The sequence below is a fragment of the Botryllus schlosseri genome, chromosome 4 (assembly GCF_051294905.1).
Source record: "Botryllus schlosseri isolate E-star chromosome 4, Bs_hap1, whole genome shotgun sequence".
In the NCBI taxonomy this organism is placed as follows: Eukaryota; Metazoa; Chordata; class Ascidiacea; order Stolidobranchia; family Styelidae; genus Botryllus; species Botryllus schlosseri.
Genome location: NC_137239.1, coordinates 26,825,279 through 26,849,913, shown reverse-complemented (window position 1 = coordinate 26,849,913; position 24,635 = coordinate 26,825,279). Strand labels below are relative to the sequence as shown.

General features: G+C 42.2%; 2 protein-coding genes across 3 annotated transcripts in view; both read right to left on the bottom strand.

Annotated features, from left to right (window-relative positions):
* Positions 1 to 11,533: 11,533 nt before the first annotated feature.
* Positions 11,534 to 16,148, bottom strand: LOC145438350 (putative ATP-dependent RNA helicase DDX4). The gene is made up of 2 exons (XM_080315746.1): positions 16,073 to 16,148; positions 11,534 to 13,965 (listed from the first exon to the last, which is right to left on the bottom strand). The coding sequence occupies exon 2, from the start codon at positions 13,906 to 13,908 to the stop codon at positions 11,941 to 11,943; it is 1,968 nt and encodes a 655-aa protein (XP_080171872.1). The 5' UTR covers positions 13,909 to 13,965; positions 16,073 to 16,148; the 3' UTR covers positions 11,534 to 11,940.
* Positions 16,149 to 22,803: 6,655 nt separating this feature from the next.
* The window catches only part of LOC145438343 (unconventional myosin-XVIIIa-like), a 63,870-nt gene continuing 62,038 nt past the window's right edge, over positions 22,804 to 24,635 (bottom strand). For both annotated transcript variants that reach the window (XM_080315734.1, XM_080315735.1), the window contains one exon: positions 22,804 to 23,212. In XM_080315734.1, the coding sequence (XP_080171860.1) occupies positions 23,107 to 23,212 (106 nt within the window). In that variant the 3' untranslated portion in view covers positions 22,804 to 23,106. The remainder of the gene's footprint in view (positions 23,213 to 24,635) is intronic.

Sequence of the window (24,635 nt, the reverse complement as noted above, 5' to 3'; positions counted from 1 at the left end):
TGTGTGCGTGCTTATAAGACCAATTCACAGTCGTGGTTTTAGTTCTAACAGGCTTTATTGGGATACAGAACTTAAGCACACTTTATTAATAACGAAAATATATTGAAAATCAAAGCTTCTCGTGTTGGCAGTCCTAAGGGTCGATCGCCAGCAAATGAGGAATTTTAAGAATTCAATGATGTATTCATATTGTAATCGTCAGCAACTAGAATCATCATCGCCTACGGGCCCTAGCCAAGGTGGGTGTCTGATTCCAAAGACTACTCCAAGTCGCAATTTTTTGGTGTAGGCCTATTGAACTGATAAAAATTGCTAATAAACCGAACCGAACATTGTATATCAATATCAACTATCATATCACCAAATATGTCGCCGCCGCCATGAAATTTCGATTAAGGCGAAAAGATCGCCTATAACCTCAATGTACAATTTTAGATGGTACACGAACTCCTTCTGTTAGCATAAATTAGGTCGGCGTATTTTTATAAAGGTGAACTTCCAAGGCACACAAATGTAAGTGTGAACGACCTCTTCGAGAACATCTGTCGCTCCGATAATTTTTCGCACAAACAGAATTATCCAATTCATGGCATTTGCCATTGGCAAACATTTGTAGGATAATTCTGTTCGCGTGAAAAAATATCGAGACGTCAGATTTCGTGTCGTTGGGACTCGACACTTTCATTTCGAACATAACACCATAGGTTTGTTTGTTTGAGGTATATTCACGGTGTTTGTCAACTGCTATCGTCATTTACACCGGCCAATTTCTACATTTTTATTCCGTAACTGCTGACTTGTAGCTGGTGGCTGCAAGTGATAGCGCACTGAAGCCTCTGCCAAATCTACAGCATCAGGTCCTCCGTATCATAGCCAGGACCGCAAAGCGGCCAGGTCGTGCGTCCAACAAATCACTGCTCAAAAGTTTCGCTGACCTAAACATAAAAGATATGCGGAAACTAGAAGTTGCCACAGTTTAAGTATCAGTTCCACTGCGGTCACTACGGTCCTAACGCTACATGTCAAAAATAATCGCCCAAATGATCACTAAAAATGTTATCGCTTCATTATGTCAATGTTCGTCTTTTGCCAGAACATACCAGTATATACAAAATGTCCGTGAACACTGAACATGCTACTCCGCGAGTGATGAGCTTCCAGAAGGATAGTCGGCTAAGAAACCATATAGGGTTCTGACAATTCTGACATGGAAACAGTATCATAGCCAGGGCCGCGCAAAGTTCTTGCTGCTGTTATAGAATACAGTAATATAAGGAAGGATCAGCTCTCGCGGCTATATGTCTGATTAATTTCAACAGCGGGCCGTAATTGAGCCGCGATCAACCGAACATACTGGACTGTCTGTGTCGCAGGGACTTGAAACTCTCCTGCATCACTTCGATACAAAGCAAATTAGAAATCTATCTAGTTTATGAACTCGTGCGGAAAATTCCAAGCTTCAACAGCGGCAATAATCCTAATTATATTGCGACTGCGAGTATAAATGTCATAGTAGCGTCGTAGTATGCATACTGTGATGCTAAATTGTGAGTGATAACAAACCTGTTGCACCGATCAGAATATGTATCGGAATTTGGACTAGCTGGTGAATACTCCGTGAAAGTGCGACCTGATGCTTATATGGTCTGTCTGCTCAAGCACCGAGCCTGATGCGCCCGGCTTCAATCCCCGGCCGGCTCAGACTATAAAGACTTGAAAACTGATATCCGTGTCTATCCCGCTATAGTCGCTCAGCCATCACGGATAGCATGTAGGAGTAAACATGGTGGTGGCAGTCAAGATGACCTTACTTAAAGGTCGTATCGCATCTCCATTAGCAAAGCATCTCGATGGTGCAGGTGAAAATAAATCTGATCAGAGTGCGTAGAAACTAGAAAGACACAAAGTTATCGATAAATTTGCTAATAGGCTCATGTCATATGCCCATTTAATAAGCCTTCTAAATCTAAGCAAGGATCTAAATCAGTGTTTCCCAAACGTTGGTCTTGGGCCCCCTATAGGGTGACAAACGACCCTTCTTTGGCTATCCGCTCTCTGCCGCTACTTTCCATCTATATGGTGGCCGTTTAGTGAGGCAGCTATTTTCGCCTAGACGCGCCAAGCGCGAAAAAATTCAAACATTCATGATTGAATCGGGCAACATGATTCGAAAATGCATATATATTGCTATCAATTTTTATCATCTGCTAACGTAATCGGATTTACCGGTAGAGCTGTGTGAGGCGTGTTTGAAAAGGTAGGGCCCCTCAATAGTATTTAAACATCTTCGGGCGTATACCCGTTGGAAGGAATGAAACTGCATTTCGTCAGCCCCCCCCCCCCTTAAAAATGGGACTTGGGCTCCCATAGGATGATAAGACGACCCCCAATCACGTTGTTCGCTTTTGCCACGAAATTAGTCGTACAGTTTAGTGAGCCAGCGCTATAAGCGCGAAAATTTTCGTTAATGTATGATAAAATCGGTCAATAAGATCGGGAATGCATAAATATTGCTATTAATTTCTTGTCCTCTCTGCTCACGTTATCAGATTTACCGGAAACTGAAGGGCCCGTAAAGAATAATTAAAAATCTTCGGGCGGGCGGACCCGTTGGTATGACTTCGTTGCATGATGCTATTTTGTGACCTCCTGTCTGCTATATCAAAAATATAGAATCGCCCAAACATACTAAACTAAAAGACGCCCACGATTTCAAATTGGTATTTCTTCACTGGCATATAATTTTTCCCTGCGGAATGGTATTTGTCTTATGAGGTTCAGATTGCCAAGACAGGAACATTTGGTGCCAGTCATTTAGGCGCCTATGGACAATTAAACCTATAGGCTATGTATTTTGTAACGAAGTTTTCGGACAGCGGAAGGGCCGTCCTTTTCGGCAAAAGTTTTCGCGCTGCCGATCGTTCTGGCACACTTCCTGGAGTCGCATGTGATATGTCCTAAATCGTTGCAAGTCTTGGTGCGTCGTGGCGCGGTAATGGTCAACGCCGATACGTCCATTTCTATAAATCTTGTGTGCTTTTTCTTGGAGCAACTTGAAATCGCGCCCAGCGCGAAAAATTCATGAATAAGTTGCATAAATTCTCAAAAAATGCTCTATAATTTATGGTTATTCACGAAATAATTTTGGGCCCCCTTCGAGCTCGCCCCCCCCCCCCCGATTTTGGGTTTGGGTTTGGGGTGCGGCAGTTACGGTCATGTCCACAAGATCAGTCGAATCAGGAATTACCTATCTGAGGATGCATATGCAAAGCCGAAATACTGTCGCTGCGATGATATCACGGCTTGGCTATTGAAATGCTCTGCTTTACGGGATAAACCAAAATTGCATCGACAAAGCTACAAAATATCCAAAACATCGCTGTTCGTTTGGGAACTCGGTCAAGGAAGCGTGATCACGTAATGCCGATTCTTAGATCCCTTCACTGGTTACCCGTGAAATTTAGTTCTGAATACAAGCTTCTTTTAGGGTACATCTTCAAATGCATGGATCGAGGGAAGTGAGCTAGTGACAATCTGTAATCCCGGAAGAGCGCTACGTCCTCAGTCGCAAAAACGCTTGTCAGTTCCTAGAGTCCAGAACATCGACCTACGGCGAGATAACCTTTTCTTCCTCGGCCGCCATTCTGTGGAACAATCTTCCATTTTCTATCAGACTATGTGACTCGCTATATGTTTTCCAATGCAAAATCAAGACAGTTTTATTCACAAGTGCGTTCTAACTACAGTGTTCATTCCGCCCTACGACCATGCACTCCGTCTATTATACATATCGTTTACTTTTATATTTTATTGCCTTTTATGTACATGTAATGATATATTGTTATATTCGGCGCTCTATAAATTATTATTATTAAGTGCAACGACGAAAAAGTCAACCCGACTCCAGTGAGAGTTTTTCTATTTGATTTACTTGTGTAATATTGAGAAAGATTGATGGGTGATATTAAACTTTGGTTTGAACTCAAAATTGTTCTACGATATAATCAGCTACTCAATAATTTCATGTTCGGATACTTTACAGCAGGGGTGGGCAAACTTTTGAGCTCGCGGGCCGCATTCGTCAACATCTGAATCCATTCGCGGGCCGCACTATATAAAATTGGGATTATAAACCAAAACGCAATATATTGGTATTTAATTATATAGTGAGGACATGGAGATAATAATATATATGCTTATTTAAGACGATCCAAACATTGCTTTGATGATATCGTACAGGCGTCAGAAACAGCGGCGAGATTTCATGGGCTGGTCGACCTCAATAACCAATTTGTCAAAACTATGGAGATGAAAGTCGGTTGTCCCGATTCTTAGAACAGGATTGAAATTTAAATCTGTGAGCAGATATCTGTTCATAGATTTACTAATTCCATTTTTGGTTCAGTTCCAGGACAAACAATGCTGAAAACATCATAACCATGTATGCTTCAAACACTCTTCTACTATGTAGCCTACGGTAGATAAAATATAGCTAAATACCCTACAGCAGTGGTTCCCAACCTGTGGTACGCGTACCACTGGTGGTACGCGAAGGTCTTCCAGGCGGTACGCGAGTAGATTCTTTTTTTTCGACCGAAGGGAGTTAAGTTCAGGTGGGGTTGATTTTGAGTTTTTTGAAGCCGTCGTCTCACGCTATTCCTAGCTGCTAATTTTCTCTTACACGTGGGAATGCGAGCAGGGATTTTCATCCCTGGTGACTATCAAGTCGAAGAAACGAACCCGACTTGTTGCGCTCATACATGACTTTCGAAGCGCTGTGAGCATACCTATGCCACGCATCGACCAGCAAGTGGTAAATAAACAAATGCAGCCATCGCATTAAATAAATTGACTTTTGTTGTGTGTATTAATATTTCATTACGTTGTTCTTTTTGTGACTGGTGGTGAAAAAACAATTCCATACACCCCATCCACCCTGGCCGATAATTCCTAGTTCAGGGGTGTCAAACTCAAAATGTATCGCGGGCCGGATCCAAGTCATGAAATCGTTCGCGGGCCAGACCAGTCAACGGAATCCAAAATGTTGCCTCTTGCCATTGCTTCTCACTGAAATACGTTATCATCAAGCATATATAGATAACACACGGATCGCAGGGGTTTCATTCTAGCGAGTCGCAACGCCAATATTTGCGAACAATGAAATTAGCGAAAATATACTATGATTGTCGGTTGAATACAGCAACTGTCAACGCGGACGTTGTAATTTGGTTTATTACTGTGGATGTGATGGATAATATAATCTTTTTTCAATCTACTCAGAATTGCTTCGCGGGCCGGATAAATCGTCTGGCGGGACGGATCCGGCCCACGGGCCGTATGCAGAGGTGGTCAAAGTAGTCGAGAAAGCTACTCAAGTAGAAGTAGAAGTAGCGACGAAAAATTTACTCAAGTACAAGTAGAAGTACTTCTTCCATAAGCAACCTAAAACTACTTGAAGTAGAAGTAGAATTGACTGACTTTAAAAGTACTCAAGTAAGTAAGTAGTTTTGAAAACGATCCTAATTCGTTCACATGGTTTGTAAAAAGGCGCAAATTGAGCTATGCGATAGGTGACAAGCTTGATTCATATTGATGCATACCAGCAGGTATCCAATTTTCGATAGCATAAGCTATAAGTATTCGTCTATATCGTGTGATGGAATTGATAGTGTTGATGTGGAAATGCGATGCTAATCCTCTGTTTTCTCGAACAGCACGTTTTAGAAAATAGCATGGTATGGCGCCATCCTCCATACTATAAGGCCCGTAGTTTAGTCGAAGAGCAATACGGAGAAGTTGTATAAGATTAAAGATACGGTGTAATCACTTTGCGCGATTAGTAAACGTTAATAAAAAATATGGTGGACCGGAAAAATGCCATATTGTGTAGCTTTACTTCCAGAAATTAAATGCATTACTACACTTGCTTTCATACTTCAACATGTATGTTATTTAGACAAAAGAACTGATATTAATTATAACTCAAAGTATATGATAATGGGAATTGAAAGTGAAATATAAATACTACTTCTAAAAGCAGAACATGTATTTCATGTTTTAGTCCAGAAAACTTCAAAGGTGGTATGCTAAAACAGCTCCAAAACTAAAAAAAAGTCAGAGTCCACTTTTCCAGATTAGGACACGCCATGGACATGCTAGATTACGATATGAAAAGTAAATGCTAGATTGCGAAACATCAGTTTCAAACATTATGGCGAGCCATATATACTGTGATGAATTATTTCATATGGGTTATGGGCGACAATGTGGTGTGAATGAAACCACGCCCACCTTCTACCTAAATTATATTCACCGATACTTTCGTGAAGTCATACCGGTCACTCCGTATCCACTGCGCGCGAAGCGCGACGAAAATTCTGGGTTTTACTACACTTTTATGAAAATTAAATGTTGATTCTTCGTAAAAACAGCCCGGAAATTCCTCAGGCTATCTTCCTGATTGTAAGATTGGTATTGTAGGCGTCGTGGTGAGCGGACGCGTTTCCAGCGCTCCCGTAAATGTAGCTATGATAATTGGCGAAAATCCAGGATTCTAGAAGACAAGAAGTCGATTTATCGAGTTAGATAGACAGAATTTTCACTAACCAAATTGATACACCAACGATACAGCAAGAAATCGGTTGAAGACGCAAAAAGTTTGATGAACTGGATATATCATTTGGAGATAGGATATCAAGACTGAACAGAACTGTGGTTGCTACATCGGGAAATTTGCCATTGGCTGCAATACTTCACCAACCGTCAGACTACCAATACCGATTTGGACCCAGCTTCGCCAACCGTTGGACAAAATACATAGCAATTTTGAACCGAAACTCTACTTGATATTATTCATCCAAAGGTTTGGTGCTAATATATTTCGATATATGCTACTGTAAAATCGCTATTTGTAGCGCTCTTCGCCCTCATAATTGGATTAAGCCAGCGTTGCGTGACGCGAATCGAACTGCGCGAACGCATAAGTATCTCCATTCACTGACAAGCTAACATGGGAATTTGGGTCAACTCGGAATCATGACGAATAAGAATAGTTTCCCACTGATCAGAAAGTGTAACTCAATATCGATCAACGAGACGGCATCAATTCTGCAAGCCCCGAAGGGTAAACAAATTAGTTTGATTCATACAAATATCAGAGGATTGCAATCTAATTCCCACCATGATGAGTTAAAAGACCTTATCGTTGACCTGAAGTCACCTACCTTCGTAGCAATTTCAGAAATAAACTTTTCAACCAAACCCACGCAAAACGTTGATATATCGGGCTACAACTTCGAGTATACTCCGGCACCGATGTCAAAGAAATCTTACGGAGGTGTTGGTCTTTACATTGAAGAAAAAATTCCTTACGAAATTTGCACGGACTACGATCTGAATGTCAAAGATTGCGAAGAGCTATGGCTGGAAGTTGATCACCCAATTGGAATTCACAAATCTTTTCTTGTGGCCGTATTATACCGACATCCCACGAAAAACATGAACCAATTCGCAAAAGCGTTGGAGCGCTCACTGGACAAAGTCAACAGCGACAAAAAGATGTGTTTTATTGCGGGAGATATTAACATAAACCTTCTAAAACACAAAGGGAACGCATACTCCAACGCCGTCAAATCCGCCGGTCTCTACCAAATGATCACCGAGCCTACACGCATAACCGAAAAGTCAAGGACTTTGATCGACCATATATATACCAACTCGCGAGACATGGAAATCATTCCATTTGTCATTTCGGCAAAAATCAGTGACCAGAACCATATTGGTTTTCTATCACAAGAACAACAAAGGACACCCCCCGAAACATATCACCTCTGCAGACGACGAGAGTTAGTGGACGAAGAAGCGCTCGATGATGCCGCATTCAATCAATTTAAAACATCAGCCATCCCCCACATCTCGGTAAACAACTTTGACGAAAAATTTGTTGAGTTTATGTCTGCTATCAAATCACTGCTGGGACAATTTGCACCTCTATAGCGCCTTTCGAGAAGTCAAAGAAAATTGAAGCGAAATCCGTGGATGACCACAAAGCTGATTCAACTTATCCGTAAACGAAACCGGTGGAATAACCGAATAGACACCAAGAACTGCCCAGAACATGAACGAGAAAGATTTCGACGTTTCAGGAATCGCACCGTGCATCTTATTTCCAAGGCAAAAGCAAAATACAATGAGAGATTTTTCAACAGACACATAAAGGACACTCGAAAAACATGGTCAGGACTTAACTCTCTCCTACATCGAAAAAAAGGCCATAAGTCTGTTTCGGAAATTGTGAATTCGGATACCGGAAACAAACTTTCAGACCCGGCGGCGATCGCGAATCACTTCAATGAGTATTTTTGTAACGTAGGCCCAAATATTGCTTCTTCTATTACTAAACCTGTGTCGGCCAGGTCAGAGGTGAGATCGATATCCCAGTCAATTGTGCTTGAACCTACGACCAAATACGAAGTAGAAGTAGCCATCCACAAACTGAAATCGCACAAGGCCGACGGCTATGACCAAATCCCATCATGGTTTTTAAAAATGATAAGCCTGCATATCGGTCAATATATGGCCCATTTTTTCAACTTCATGATAGAAAATGGAGTCTACCCGAGCTATCTAAAAAAAGCCAGAGTAGTCCCTGTACACAAAGCTGGGGATAGAACTAATGTCACCAACTACCGTCCGATATCCGTTCTCCCATGCATCGGGATTGTATTCGAAAAGTTGCTCCTCACCCGCCTGTCCTCATTCCTCGCCAAAATGTCTGTCATTTCCCCTCAACAATTTGGCTTCCGAAACAAACACCAAACCGCTCATGCCCTCCTAACAGTGGCCGAACAGTACTATGATATCTCAGAGAAGCGAAATGTGGGATGTAGCATTTTTCTCGACCTAAAAAAAGCGTTTGACTGCGTAGATCATAAAATTCTCATCTCGAAATTGGCGCGTTACGGACTTCGGGGCCCACAACTTGAGCTCATGAAAAGTTACCTCACTGGACGCCAACAAATGGTTGCGATCTCAGACACCTTGTCTTCTCCTCACCCGGTGACCTGTGGTGTGCCCCAGGGCTCAGTACTTGGACCGGTCCTTTTCACCTTATATGTCAACGACATTTTTGAAACCTCCTCATTGAACACCACACTGTTCGCTGATGATACTCACCTCCTCTCTTCCGCATCATCGACGACAGAGCTGGATGCCCTGACTGGTGACCAAATGCCCAAAGTCCATGAGTGGACGGCCCAGAACAACCTTTGCATAAACGCCTCGAAATCGCAATTGCTGACAGTAAATTCAAAAAATAACCTAACCGTTAATATCGCTGGTCAGCCCGTTTCCAACACAGATAATGCCAAATATCTCGGAGTTTTACTGGACTCGAACATGTCCTGGAAGAGTCATATTCAGTCCCTAGAAACTAAATTATCACCGAAGTGCGGCCTGTTCTACAGCCTTAAGCGCTTCATGCCAGCATGGGTTCTTCTGATACTCTTCAAATCCTTAATCCAATCGAAGTTACAGTATGGCATCCTCTGTTGGGAGGCTGCCAGTAAAACTGCACTCAAGCCACTGCAGAAACTACAGCACAAAGTACTCCGAATCATAGCTAGGGCCCCAAAGGGACCTGGCTGCCCATCCAATAAGTCGCTGCTGAAGAGATTCGGCGTCCTAAACATAGAAGATATGCGGAAACTAGAAATCGCCAAGTTCATGTATCAGTTTCACTGCGGTCGTTGCCCCGAATATTTCAATGACTTCTTTACCTCTGAATCAAAAGCGCACAAGTACAACACACGCGCGTCCACGTCGTCCAAATATCATATGATCGACCGAAAAGATCATCGCTCCATCAAATATGCCGGACATGATGTATGGAACAGTATCCCGCCGGCCATCCGACAGTCGGCGAGCATGTCCACATTCAAGTCGAAATACAAGCAATTACTACTAAATAAATACAGTCCATCCTCAAGATTACCGGACCACGACTGACCTATCGATCTCGCTTCCCATGACATGCCGCCCTATTTCTTGTCGCATTCTTTTTCTATACTATCTTCGTTACCTTCATTCAGTGTGCATGCATTCTCTTTACATCGCCTAGGCCAAGGTGGGTGTCAGATTCCATAGACAACCTAGTCGCTTCGACATCTTCCTTTCTTTCATTGTATCGCATTTTTGTGGTGTATTGAACTGATAAAATTGCTAATAAACCAATGATGATGATGATGAAGATTGAACTACTTCTACTTGACAAACTGAAAATAGCGAAAAGTAAGTAAGTAGATCACAAAATATTACGAAGTAGAAGTAGAAGTAGCTAAAATCAGATCTACTTGAGTAAGTACCAGAAGTAGAGGAAAACTACTTGGGTACTTCGAAAAAGTATAAGTACTTCGTTGCTGACCACCTCTGCCCGTATGTGTCCCTGGCCTAGTTTGATGGAATTTGTTATCAGTCTTATTACACCTTGCATAGGCCAAATACGTGATAATGACGTCATAAATAGTGGAAACGCGCGTAACTTATGTAAGTGGTGCGCGAGCACTGCATAAAACCTCGAAATGGTACGTGGGTGGAAAAAGGTCCGGAACCACTGCCCTACAGAGAACGAGTCCACCTAAGACACGCGTCAATCGTTTTTTTTTTCAAGCACATCACTGAAATACCGTAATTAAAACTGGAGTGGCCAATTTGAAATCATACTAGATCGTGATCTAAATTAATTATATGTTAAACTCGTTTAGGATTTCTGTGATGTTGAGCAGGTAAAGCCTTTCAAACTGCGTAGGCCTTGAGATCGGGCTGTCGCGCCGGAAATTAAACATAAAAAATGACATAGGAAGTGTTTACCTATTAAAACAATGGTTCTCACAATTTTTAAGACACGCCCCCCTTATCATGGTAAGATTTCCACCTGATATCGTCATATCACAAAAGGAAAACGCAGCCAGGATGCTGACAAACTAAACGGGTAGTTTGATGGCATGGTAGGTTACGACTGTGGATGAGAGAACATTAAATTCAAACTAAATACAGAGCAATAATTATGAATGGGATATAAATCACGCCGCGCGCGAAAAAAAATTTCAGTCGAGCTCAGCTTCACGCCAAGGGGGTGCACCCCTCAGTTTCGAGAACCACTGCCTTTAAATTATCACTAAGAAAAAGTTTAATCAAGTCCGTGCAATAATTAGATCTTTAATACGCCATATTTCAACAGGTTTCTTTAGACTCCCGCGGGCCGCAGTTTGTCCACCCCTGTTTTACAGTATGGAAGAACTGCGTAGTGCGTAGTAACTCATAATTCTGTCATCCTTACCTTATGCCATCAGCACTACGAAGTGTGGAAGGCTGTCAATAGAGCGCGAATCTACCTGTTTCAAAGCCGAAGAACCGTCGTCCTCCCTGACACCAATTGCTTCAAATCCATTCTAAAACAAAAGCCTCCTGCGTTTCACGAAACAACCCACCACCCAACACGTACGATTTTCCCCAGCACAAATATACAAAGACACGATTCATATACAGCAGAAATGTATCAACGAAACTCAACAAAGATCAGACAAGAGTGCAGCAAGAAACAAAATCATTCGAGGGCGGCCGCCATAAACGCGACCTCGAGAAACTTAATGTGCAGGAACGTTTGATTGAACACACGGAATAATAAGGCGACAGTGGCATAACCATTGGAACCGGCAAGCAACACACGCGTTGAGGACACTACAATTGCACTAATGAGTGAGCGCCCATTTAATTCCCCCATAGCAGCTGTTAGACTTAATAGCCAAGCAGCATGTGGTACTGATACCTAGGCACTGAACACTGCAAAGTAACAACACGTCAAGAAACCGTGCAAAAACCAGCGGCGCAGCTAAAAGAAATACGAGTTCACATCGGATAACATGATATCCAAGTTTGCAATATTTAATTCCACTCATCATCGCTAAATCCGCCAGAAGCACCACCTCCTTGAGTCGCATTACCAGCCGAGGTCCCGCCATCGTTGTAATCATAATCACCCGTTTGGCGGTTGGACCTGCCCCCAGACGCCCCGGCAGTCCTGGCGTCTCTAGCACCAAAGCGACCGCCTTTCGGACCGTGATGCGTGCCCACAGCGCCCAGCGCGCAGGTCTCCAACCAATCGGGCACTTCCTGCTGCGCGTCGGAAAGCACCTTCACCAGCGACCTAGCCAAAGTGCCGTCTTTGGAATCATCGTAAAACGAGGTAGCGGTACCCAAATTTCCACAACGACCCGTTCTGCCGATTCGATGCACGTATTCATCAATTTCTGACGGCAAATCGTAATTGATAACGTGCTCCACTTTAGGAATATCAAGGCCTCTAGCTGCCACAGAGGTGGCGATCAGTATAGGACAAGTCCCGTTTTTGAAATCAACCAGAGCCATTTCTCTTTCTCTTTGCTGTCTGTCTCCGTGTATACTGGTAGTAGGCAAATTCTCTTGAGACAGGAGCGTAGCCAAAAAGTCTGCGTTCCTTTTGGTGTCCACAAAGACCAGAGTGCGAGCCTTGGTTGTCGGAACGTCGCTCAAAAGCTCCATCAACTTGTCTCTTTTCTCGCTGTGATCAATTTGAATCATAGCCTGAGTCACATCGGAACAGGCGCCACCAACGCGTCCCACCGTCAAAAACAAAAAGTCGTCACGCAGAAACTCGTGCGCTAGCTTCTGTATGTCATCCGGAAACGTAGCGCTAAACATGAGAGTATGTCTCGTGTTTTTATCAGGCATTCCGGGAGCTCCCAGCAAACGCCTGATCTCCGGTTCGAACCCCATGTCCAACATACGGTCTGCTTCGTCCAAGATGATATATTCGACGCATTCGCAGCTGACTTTACCGCGGTCGATAAAATCCAACAGTCTACCCGGCGTCGCGATCAACATGTTGCAACCACGGCTTAAATTAGCCAGCTGACTGCGTACAGACGTACCGCCGTAAGCTACCACGGGTTGAATCATAGTGCCTCTCGCAAATTTTCTAGCTTCTATGTAGATTTGGTTCACCAGTTCTCTGGTAGGCCCGACTACGATGGCTTGCGGCGTCTGGCTCTCGGAAAAAGAATCCGCGGATTTCAACCCGTTACGGAACATGCCGGACAACACGGGAAGTAAGAAGGCAGCGGTCTTGCCAGATCCAGTCTGAGCGCACGCCATCAAATCCCGGTTATTGTTGATGATCGGAATACTGTACTTTTGCACCGGAGTAGGCTTTTCGTACCCAGATTTTAACACGTTTTGACCGACAGTATCAGGTAACTTTGCATCGTCGAACGAAGTAATCGGATTCGGCCAGTTTTCGCCAGACACTTCCACTTTGATAGCGTCATACTTGTTGAAATTAATTCCAGTCTGTGTAGATTGATAAATCAGTTCTTCATCCTCAGGGGGCGGTGGTGGTATGTAAGGAGGCGGCCTGTCATCATTATCACCGCCCGCGCCACCGTTAGGACACTCCCTCGACATATGCCCTTCTTCTCCGCACTTGAAACACCCTTTAGGTCTGGAATCGCCTCCTCCGCCGGTCGGGCATTCCAGGGACATATGCCCCTCTTCTCCACACTTGAAACATCCTTTGGGTCTAGAGTCACCCCCTCCGTTAGGACACTCTCTGGACATGTGCCCCTCTTCTCCACACTTGAAACACCCCTTGGGTCTCGAATCGCCCCCGCCTTCAGGGCACTCGCGTGACATATGCCCTTCTTGGCCGCACTTGAAGCATGCTCTCGAATATGAGCCACTTTTTCCGAAAGTTGAACTGTCGCCGTTGCCGCCGCCTCCGAAGCCACCAAATCCGCTCGAAGATGGTGCGGCAGATTTGTAAGAGGACGAGACTCCTCCGAAATCTTCATCATCCCAACCATCGTTATCCGACATGATGACAGAGTTATATATACTAAGGAATAATTTGAGAAAAGAGCTCGATTTCAACTGCTGAAACATACGAGTACAATTGTTATCAGATGTGGAGCTCTTGGAGGTATACAGAACTTCGATACACAATGGAACAATTTTTCCATATTGAATGAACCCGAATATTTCTGGCTGACACTCGTCAGGGGTAATCTCAAGCAAATAAGGAAGTTGAAAGCATTTCTACAACAACAACCTTTATCACGAAACATGTCACTGACTTAAAAATGGAATAATCAAGGCGAGTAAAACGAAAGATTACTTTCAGCTGGTCGTAACGCAGATGTATTCAAAATGGAGCATATGCAAGATATATGCCATAATCAGCATGAGAGTTGTTACAGCTATTTTTCGACTGCAGCTTCAAGGCGCGGTTTTAATAACTAACTACTTGCGCTAATAACTATAGTGACGACAGATTCTCAATTTTGGTAGAGGCCGCACACTTTTCCACTTGTCCGCGCTGGAATCGACATTTATTAAGATCCATCAACCACGCTTATGCCAGCAGAAGGAACGTTTGCTTCAGCTAAAAATTGGCCACTATAGCTGTGCTCGCGGTTTGTCTGCCATTGATGTTGTTTTGTTTCTATGACGTCACAATTGGCTGTATGCAATGTAGTTATATGCAAGTTTTTGAAATTCTCTTCATGCCGACGATTACCCCTGAAGAGTGTTGGCTCGAAAAGCTTCGGGTTTCAATATATTTCTAATATGAATATATTATTAAAATGTATATCGAAGTTCTGTACCCCAAAAAGTCTCTTTTAATAACAAACTGAATGCCAGTCTTTCTACCGGATGCAGTAGCACCTCTGCTGCCAGCATATTTTGTGCATTGAATTGGATACATTAGCGTGCGATCATGTGTAATGGGAGTTCGCCCCACAGCATATTTTCATATAATGATGATCATTTAAAACAGCGTGTTAGTTCTTCACTTTGATATATTATCAATATCATCAATTTGAAGAATCACATCTATCGCAATACAAAAAGATAGCAAGCCGTCAAAATGACTTGGTGCAATCTTTGAAACCAAGACACCCACATTGACCAAGTATCCAAAGAGGAGGCATGCATACATTGCACACTGAATGTCAATTAACATAGAATTATATTAAAACGCAAGTGATTAAGTAGCAGGTGTTCGAAGGAAGGGTCAATATATCAGATCGTGAGCCAGAAATTTCAGACGCGGATTACATGCACACGAGTCCCTCGTATGAGGTTCGAGAGAATAGGTTTTGAAATGTTTGGAAGTTTATCCTCATTCCATGTATCGCTGTTCTGGCGACGTCTCTACAGTAAAGTACGAGAGAAGCCTGATAAAGGACAAATAACATACAAGGAGAGCCATTGTAATGAGCAAGGGAGAGCTTCTTATGAAGGGCATCCTAATGATCAGAATCGAACACTATTACTTCCTGACATCGACATTGGGCCAAGGTGGACATTTCAGATTCTGCATTTGGTCGCTTCAACATCCTCCTATTGGTCCTATCTGTTCATTACTTTGTATCATGTCTTGTGCATTGCATTGTATATTGTGTGCCTTCGGCAGATGAAAATAGCAGAATCGCTGATCATGATTTATAGCTATATAACCAGAAGTTGCGACAATGTAAGCGAATTAATCTGAAGGCTGAAGCTATTTATAAATAAACATCAGGGAATTCAATCTGGTACTTCAAGAGAATTTCTGCGGATTTCAGATCACAGCATAACGTCATTAATGATTTGATAGATAATAATGTTCGACAGATGAATCTAGATTGGATGCCATTTTTAGCAATAGCTTACAGAACGTGATGTCGCTTCTGGTCCAATGTCGAAAATAACCCCAGGGTGTGTTGTACCATGCTATCACTTACTCCAGGCAACGAGGAAACGTCGGGGACCACACACATAATACGAATGGAAGTTGAACGCTGAACGGGAATGAATCGTATCGGCCATAATTGACAATGCCACCCGACCCCCACCGGTATGACCTGATCAGCACAAACGTCTAGTCATTTTAATGCATTCTTCAAAATTCCTATTGGCGCTAGACTATTCTACTCAATGCGACGTGACAACCGTACCAATAAACTGTTAAATGAAAGCCAAAAACAGGATGACTTACCAACTTGCGCGGCGGTTAAAAAAAGTGAAGCACGCGATGCTCCACGTGAAGAGAGATGCACAACTATAAACAACTGGCGCACACTACGTAACTTTCATAGGTCATTTCGTTCGGTTTTGCACAAACAAAAACTGTTTGGCGGTTCATAATTGTCGGAAAACTAGGTTACAAACTAGAAAAAATTGATAGTGTGTCAACGAAGAGAAATGCAGATCCGCTGGTAAAAATCATTTTCACAACTAGCAATATAGATTGCTATGGTCCCACCATTGACTTCAGCGTTTGTGAAGGTAATGGTCATAAACGATATCTAACTTCACTGATGTGGTACCAGTTGGGCTACGTCAACATGAGAATCATCCAGTTACGTAGGCTACGTGGGGGTTTGGGTATATATTAATTGACATCCGAGTTTTACACGAGGCGAGACCGAATCTCGCATAAAACGACGAAAGCTTTTGTGACGTCACAATAGTACTACTGAATATACCGGATGTCACGTCACCACTCTGTCCCAGTTTTATCTCCATTTACGTGCCTTATCGCCGCTCTGAACTGCCGCAACGGAAATGATATAGCGTAGTGGTGACGATAAAGCGTACGTCTGCCGCCCAGGCAGCATGGGATCGATTCCGCGTCGGAAGTTATTCTGGGCTCCTCTTCCCCCACATCACTGTTCTTACGGCGACAAAAAAGCCCAGATAAAGACCCGATGCGCTCACAAGAGCAAGAAATAGCCGCGGAATAGAAAGAAGGAACTGTGAAATCGGGGACTAGGCCCGATGCCAGTTAAAGAGATCGATACTGCATCCGCAATTGGTCGTTCGGCATCCTCCTATATGTTCATTACATCGCATTCTGTCTTATCGAATCGTACATTTTGTGTGTCTTATTCAGATGAAAATATAATCTGACGATTGATTGTGTATGCCTCTTTCAACATGATACTTGAAAAGGATTTTGTAATGCAATCCGAGATTTTCGGGATTCCCTCTCATCATCAGCAATTTCGACGACTTTCATGATCAAATCCCCGACGTCGGAGAAGCAGTCGACTACAATATTGAATGAACCACATTCATCATTCTTACCTCCTTTAATCACCGATATTTATATCTTCCCAGCCGGTTCACAACAGACCACTTGACGCATATTTGTCTCTTTTTCATCATCGGGGGCGGTAACAACTAGGCCTCATGCTGTATGACACTCTAATGTCTCTAAATATCGTCAGGTAGTAAGATTACTATTGGATCTCAAACCTTCATGCAATGATTTGATCCAATGAAATTATTAGAATGACAACACAGCCGAATCAAAGTTAAAAGCAGAGAACGGCTTGATTAATTGCATTTGCGTCGTCAAATTTTATTCAAGCTTTGGTGGCCTAGAAGTGAGAGTAGCGATTTCCAAGTAGACCCATAATTTGGCCTAAAAGAATATAGGCTATTATTATTGAATTGCGAAGCAATCATGATCGGAAATGATCACGATTTGGATTACATCGATTTTTAGCTCAGCCGGACAAAAACCGTATTTCGAAATTGCTTTGAAGGTCGGATTTTCCTACTGAAACTTGAGCTGGTGTTAATGAATATACGTACCGCTATGAAATTCTGCGAAATTTAACGTATTTGTTCCGCCATCCATATACTACCGTCAAACTAGCACATTTATTGTGTAACAGCGGATGATTATTTGCGAAACACAAGTAGAAAAAAACAGTTCTATATATCTCTGAGTAGCTAATAATAATGCGTGGAGATATTTTATTACGACCTAATTTGATAGCAGAGCTGATCGTTATAATATCGCAATGAGGTTCACAAACCCGATGTCACTGTCATTAACGTGATATGCTGTAGGCCTACTATTCCTTCTTCGGTTTATATATGTCATACTCATACCCAGACATGGGGTAATCATGATTAGTAATCGTAATCGATTACGACGATTACAGCATTTTCAAGTAATCGTAATCGCAATCGATTACATTCGAAAAAATTCCGAAGTAATCGTAATCGTAATCGAGTACTTCCCATATCTAATCGATTTTTCTGTGAAAGAACGATTACTTTTTATTTGTACGAGGACTATGACATAAACTGAACATTCATGAATAAGGAAAATATGTTATACCAGGTTCGTGACAGCACAAACGTCAGAAGCAGCCTATTAGCTTTGCGCGTCATTGTGTAAGAAGTATCCACAGTAAATAGATATTCGATGTACCTACGTCGTCCATTAGTCTGATTTTAAGAACACCCGCCGTGCTGTATATCAGGTTATCAACGCGTTCCACACGCCCCTACCTCGCAGCAGTATCATTTATCTCCGCTCTGCCTATAGTTTAAAATAGTACCTTATGTGTTGATGTTTGGTTATGCTTATGCTTAGTTAAACGCAGTTTGACCGTTGCTGCAGGCCTATCCAGTACGTACGTACACCGGACAAAGATTTGAACTTTTGTACTCGTCAAATAAAACATTGCGGTTTCCACAACGAAACAGTAAAAATCAACAGCTGGTGATATATATATCATAAGCGAGCCGTTTTTCCATTTCTCGTAACGGCAGCTTGCAGTACAATATCTGTATTCAATTGAAGGCAGAATTTTATGTTCGCTTCGTCTTATTCTCATATGACTCTACTTGAAACGGGCGCCTATCGTCATTTCATAATTTTTATTCAACATTGGGACCTACCGCCATGGCCATGGGCTTATATATCACGTTAGCGTGGGTTGTAGCTGGAACCAGGACCAAAACAGCAATTCGTCGCCAATCCAAACGTTGTTGGTCTTTGGCCCCCGTAGGGTGGTAATCTCAAGTTGAAGACTGAATTTCGTCAAGAAATTTAGTAATTGCAATATATTACTATTAATGTTTAATCCTCTCTCAGCCCGCCATGGTCAGATATACCTGTAAAGTTTATTTGTTTGAGGCAATCATGGTGTTTGTCGACTACCATAGACATTTACACCAGGCCGATTTTATGCATTTTCGATTCCGTATCTGCCGACTTGTAGCACGGCCCACTTCTAAGCATTTTGTAAGACACCGCTTACGTGGGTGAGGTGGCGAGGAGGAGCCTAGATAAACCTCCAACACTTAGGTAGGAATTCCGAAGTCGACCGCGTTCAGACTCGAACCCGCAACCCATTGGTGTTGCAGCCGTGGACTATACCACTGCGCTATCTCGCCACACAATTACCTACCTGTAGAGCTGGGGCAACGTAATTCATAATTATGACCTCTGGTTTCTTGTTATAATTACTTTAGTGCAGTGCTTTTCAACCTGTGTGACGGTTCGCACTGGTGCGAACGAAAAAAATTGCAGTGCGAATGACGGAGGTGGTGCGAATGGTGCGAATGAAAAATCCGGATGAGTGCGAATGAAAATCGTGACGAATATTTGTTCATTATTCTGACGTTGAAATATTTCAAATAAACCTAATAGGAAATTCAAGAGCAGTGTAACTTTTGTAGTTGCGACGCAATCGTAACTTGTTTAACTTACGACGCACCACTAATCGTAGCTCTCACATACCATAGTGAATTAATATTTTTGCACTATAATTATTACGTAACCAAACGCCTAGTTTGGGAATTGGTTTAGTGGCAGATATACAGTATATCAGCCCGTCTGAGCTTGTGACAGGCTGGAAAAATGACATTAAACTAACTTTATGCTTTGTTTCGCCAAGCTGTAATAGCTGTTCGATTAGCGCGAGGTACAAGGATAGAATACCATCATTACTGATTACTGTTACTGTAACGCAAATTTCAACCTCTTCTGGGGTTATTGAAGTATGGACCGCAAAGGGTATAAGTTTGGGTCGACACGGTGCCAAATCCATCTGTTAATATCTATATGTAATATTTGTTGAAATTATTGCAAAAAATCCTGCGATAGTTCATACATATCCAAGGTCACTGTGCTGGGTACTGTAGCCAAAAAGCGAGACACGCAGAAAGATGACTTGATCATGAGAATCTGCCGACCTTTGGTTTAAATTCATGATGCGATTTGTCCGAAAGGTTTTTCTGGAAAACATGGACGAAGACCGTTGGGATGAACTATAGTGTATGGGTGTGCAATGAGAGGGTTCCGGCATATGAGACTTATTCAATACGAGGACAATCCCTTCTGCGTCGGGGCACATGAAGACGTAAAGTTTTGGTCATCAAACCGCTGATAAATGCGGTGCCAAAAACATAAGCGGCGACAAAACTTTGTCCAAAATGACCGATGCTGGGTGGGCCAAACCTTTCGATATGGTTATATGCTCCGTTGTCGGCACGGAATAGTCCCGTTCTTGCAATCTGAGCAGACAGTAGTACAAATGCGACACGTAGAGGAATTTTTTGAAATCGCGTGCGTCAGATGTTTTGAGGGCTGTGATGGGTAGAATTGTGGTGTGTGCGTTCTGTGCTGTATGTCATACTTTACATGTCCGCAAAATCGTAGCATGCTAATGTAATATTAAAAATGAATTCCTTTTCGTGGGTGAGGCTCGGGTTGCGATATAGCACAAAAACTCGGATTTTGTGGGCAGTCTAAAAAGCTGCTTTAAGGTTATTAAACTGTTATGAATTCTCAAGTAAAATTGAGCTAAAGAGCCGAACACACAGTATCATGAGTTTATTTGCTCTTATATACTCGCGCAGAACAGATTTTAAGACCTCGCCATCCAAGCACTAGTAGACGTTCTTGTACAAAACTCAACAACTTGTTTGGTTTTAGTGAAGTAGTTGAAATCAAATCGAGCGAAAAAAGTTGCCATTTTAATGCCACAAATGATAGCTTAAGCTACATAGTAGCCAATTTGTTGCACATCTGAACAAGTTGTTGTTAAATATCTTCATACTTTTTGTATAACAATTTTCGGTTAGTACGAATGAAATTTATTTTATAAAAAAAGTGCGAATGGAGCTCAAAAAGGTTGAAAAGCACTGCTTTAGTGTATGTTCTTAATTCGTGACCTCCGGTTTGTTATATAATCAAAAGATATTGTAGTGGCTCAAACGTAGCAGACTAAAAGAAAAACTTTCGTGAGACGCATAAACAAATTGTCATGTCTTTATATCTGACTGCATGTCTAGCAACTCAAGTTGTAAATTACTATATAGGGTCAGTGGCCACATTAACTACAATATGACTTGAAAACATTTCATCATGGTTAAAAAGCATTCATTCAATGCGGCCGTTGAACTTAACAATCAAGTCAAATAATCCATTGGTTTGCTGGTCAGATAGCGTTGTGAAACGTGTTGTAACACCACCTGCACTTAATTAAGTCTGGTGATGAGCAGACTTAAATTTGAGTGCCGATCCAGACGCATTTGAGTGTGAGCATACTTTTTGACGTGAGTTGAGTAACGAAATCGTTGCTGAGTAGAGAATCGCTACTCGACACCAAAGGAATTGGTCTTCACCTAAATTATAAACTCCAGATTCCAAGCAAAGCAAGTGAACTTTTTGAATATCATTTTTTATGTTATAGATTGATTTTTTATTATTTTTGTCGGATTTTCCAACGTCAAGGGGAGCCGCAAGTTGGCTAGCTGAGAGCCGCATGCAGCTCTCGGACCCGCGGTTGGCGAACATAGATCTAGAGAGGATTTTCAAGGTAATTAGATCTCTCGAAAATACTCTATAACTTATGTCGGTTTACGAAATACTTTTTGAGTCCCCTTTGAGCTCGTTCTCCACCCTATTGGAAATTTTGGGGTGCGGGAGTTTTGGCCCTGGCTAGAATGCAAATCGTTGGGCGCGATAAATTGACCTCCGTGAAAATGGGCAATGGATACATTATGACGTAACAAACAAATGAAGCATCTTTCTCAAAGGGAGTTCGTTATCTCATTAGGCCTTTTCAGCGCAATCCATATATTGTCTTCCAACATAGCTTCTAAGATGCAAAATAAATGTAATCGTGATTACTTTTCCAATGTAATCGTAATCGACTACTTCCTGATTTTGCTGTAATCGTAATCGCGTCATTCAGAAGTAATCGTAATCGATTACATTCATGAAGTAATCACCCCATGTCTGCTCATACCATAGCCCTTGTATACAAAGCCAAAAAGTTGAGTTCCCGTCATGGTAGAAATCACGATCACCAAATCAAACCCAACCCAACGAGAGACGAAAATCGATTCGCGCATGTCTCGGTACTTGCCCACTGAAGAAACAACATGCAATGCAAGTTGACCAATTTCCACAGCTCGTAGCTAAACGAGTCCAATGTCAGTTCACCACTTAATCTTCTTGAACGAAATACGTACGCACTTAAAAGACGGATTGCACTGCCTTCACATGTCAACCGCAGTGAAACAAAATATCACCATTCACCACCCTAACACATCTGGCCTCCAGACTGTGTACATTACAACCAGATAATTTTAGTCGTCTAGTTAGAGCGAAATGCTTGTATGCTCAAATTTTACTTCTACTTTAATTTCTGGTTTTTATGGAAATGCTACTGTGCACTGTGCAGTGCGAAACGAGACTAGCTTCCTGTACAGACATTTACCATTCTCATGCTTATAAGATTTGATATAAACTGAAATTGGTTGAATATCCAAGTTTTTAGAAATCTACTAATTCCAATGTGACCTAAGTAAAACTGTGTAGCTATAATTCTTATTCTAATCCAATTTGAAACGGCTGAAAATTTTCTAGTCCATCTCAGCTTGCTTCAACTCGTCTTACAGGAGAAACCGTAGAAGACTGGGATATTCATTTATTACCAGACGATCTAAAACACACGAAGGCAACCCGCGGGCAAAAAAGTTGAAACTCATTGAACGTACGCAAATGAAAAAATAATATATTGCTACATCTCTCTGTTAAGGTACGCAGCGCTATGATAATCAGCAATGTAGATTAAAATATTCACAATTATAAAAATCTGTTATTTGGTCGCAAAGGTACGGTTAAGAAGAGATAAGTAGCAATTTGTGAGCAGTGTTAGTCGTACAGTTCAGGTACAGTGCTAGACTGTGTCTCGTCAACGCAGTGGAAATGATTCAAAGGTCAGATTCGGCATCGCTGCTGTCGAGCTTTTCTCGTAGGCTTGGCTTCGCTTTGTCTTCCGATTTTACAGAGGAAATGTCCGACGAATACTTTCTAAACCTGACAAAGAAAGAAAATGCAATTCCTTCAATAAAAGGTCTTGTTTTATTCCAAAGTACCGTCGATGCAGAAATAGTAAATTATTGACAGTAAATTATATGGGTAAAACATACCACACGGTTAGACTAGTGTACAGGTTCTTAAGGGGTCCACAGACTAGTTTTAAGGGGTGCATGAAAAATCAACGCTGAAAATACAACTATAAAGCTACTTTATCATCGTATACTTTTATCAAAATATGCTAACACGGACTATGTGTAAAATCCATAAATAGTACGTTGAGCTCCAAGCCATTGTGTCAGTGATGTCAGATTTGGTGAAACGATTGTTGATATACAATGTTCTTTCCAACTAGTTGCTGACGATTACCCCTGACGAGTGTCAACCTAAATATTTTCAGTACCGATATACTATTCAATCCTTATTTTACAACAGGTCACAACAGCCACACATACACATCTACACTGCAGCTCGTAATCAGGCCTTGGTTAGGACTGTATGGAATTGATATGTATAAGATTCCCAAATTTTGCGGTTATGTGGTCCATGACACGTTTACGAAAAAATTTATGTAACCTCTGAACTAGCTTGTTCCGAGTTGAAAGATACCTGGATTTTGATGTTTCAGTGTTGCAATCGTTCCCGCATCTACTACAAATTATCGCAATCTTCGAAGACATATACAATTACCCTGACCCACGGGCTCTTACGCCTAGTTTTTAAGGCAGTTTTACTCAGAAAGGTGACAAAAGTCTATCCCCAAAAATACTTTTAACTGTACAATATCCAGCTTGGATAGTTTGGTTACCAAAGGCCGGTTGTCAAGATAATTTTACCCAAAAAAGTAACACAATTCCACTCTCTACTCAAAGCAGCCAAAAACCATTACCACTCAAGCAAATAGTGCAAGCTGGCAGTTACTTTGTCACATCAAAGAACACGCGCGAGTGCGAGCGAAACAGTTCTTTCTGCAAACGTTCCGAGACACGAAAGTTCGACACCAAGAAAATTGAGCCCAGAATAAGGCAACAGAGCAGAGAGAAAGAAATCGCTGTCTACACTTTGAACAGATATTTGTTCATCACGTTCTCGATGGGCTCCGTATCTTCGCGATCCACGGACCGGGGTCTCGCTAAATCGCGCCGCCGCTGATCCGAGCCCGGCACACCACCGACATCAACCGAGTGACTGCGAAACCTTTGACCCGGGGCACCGTCTCTACGCGAATATCTAGACCGGCCTCGAATGTACTCTTGTACACTACTATCTTCTTCACGTGTACGCGACTGACTACTATTGTATTCATTCGGTAACGATCGGGTGCCCACCCCATGATCAAAAACACCCTCCCTGGTTGGCATTTCTCGCCTATATCCATTTTCAGAATGAAAATTGAGGCGGTCCACTGAATCCTGCGTTTGAG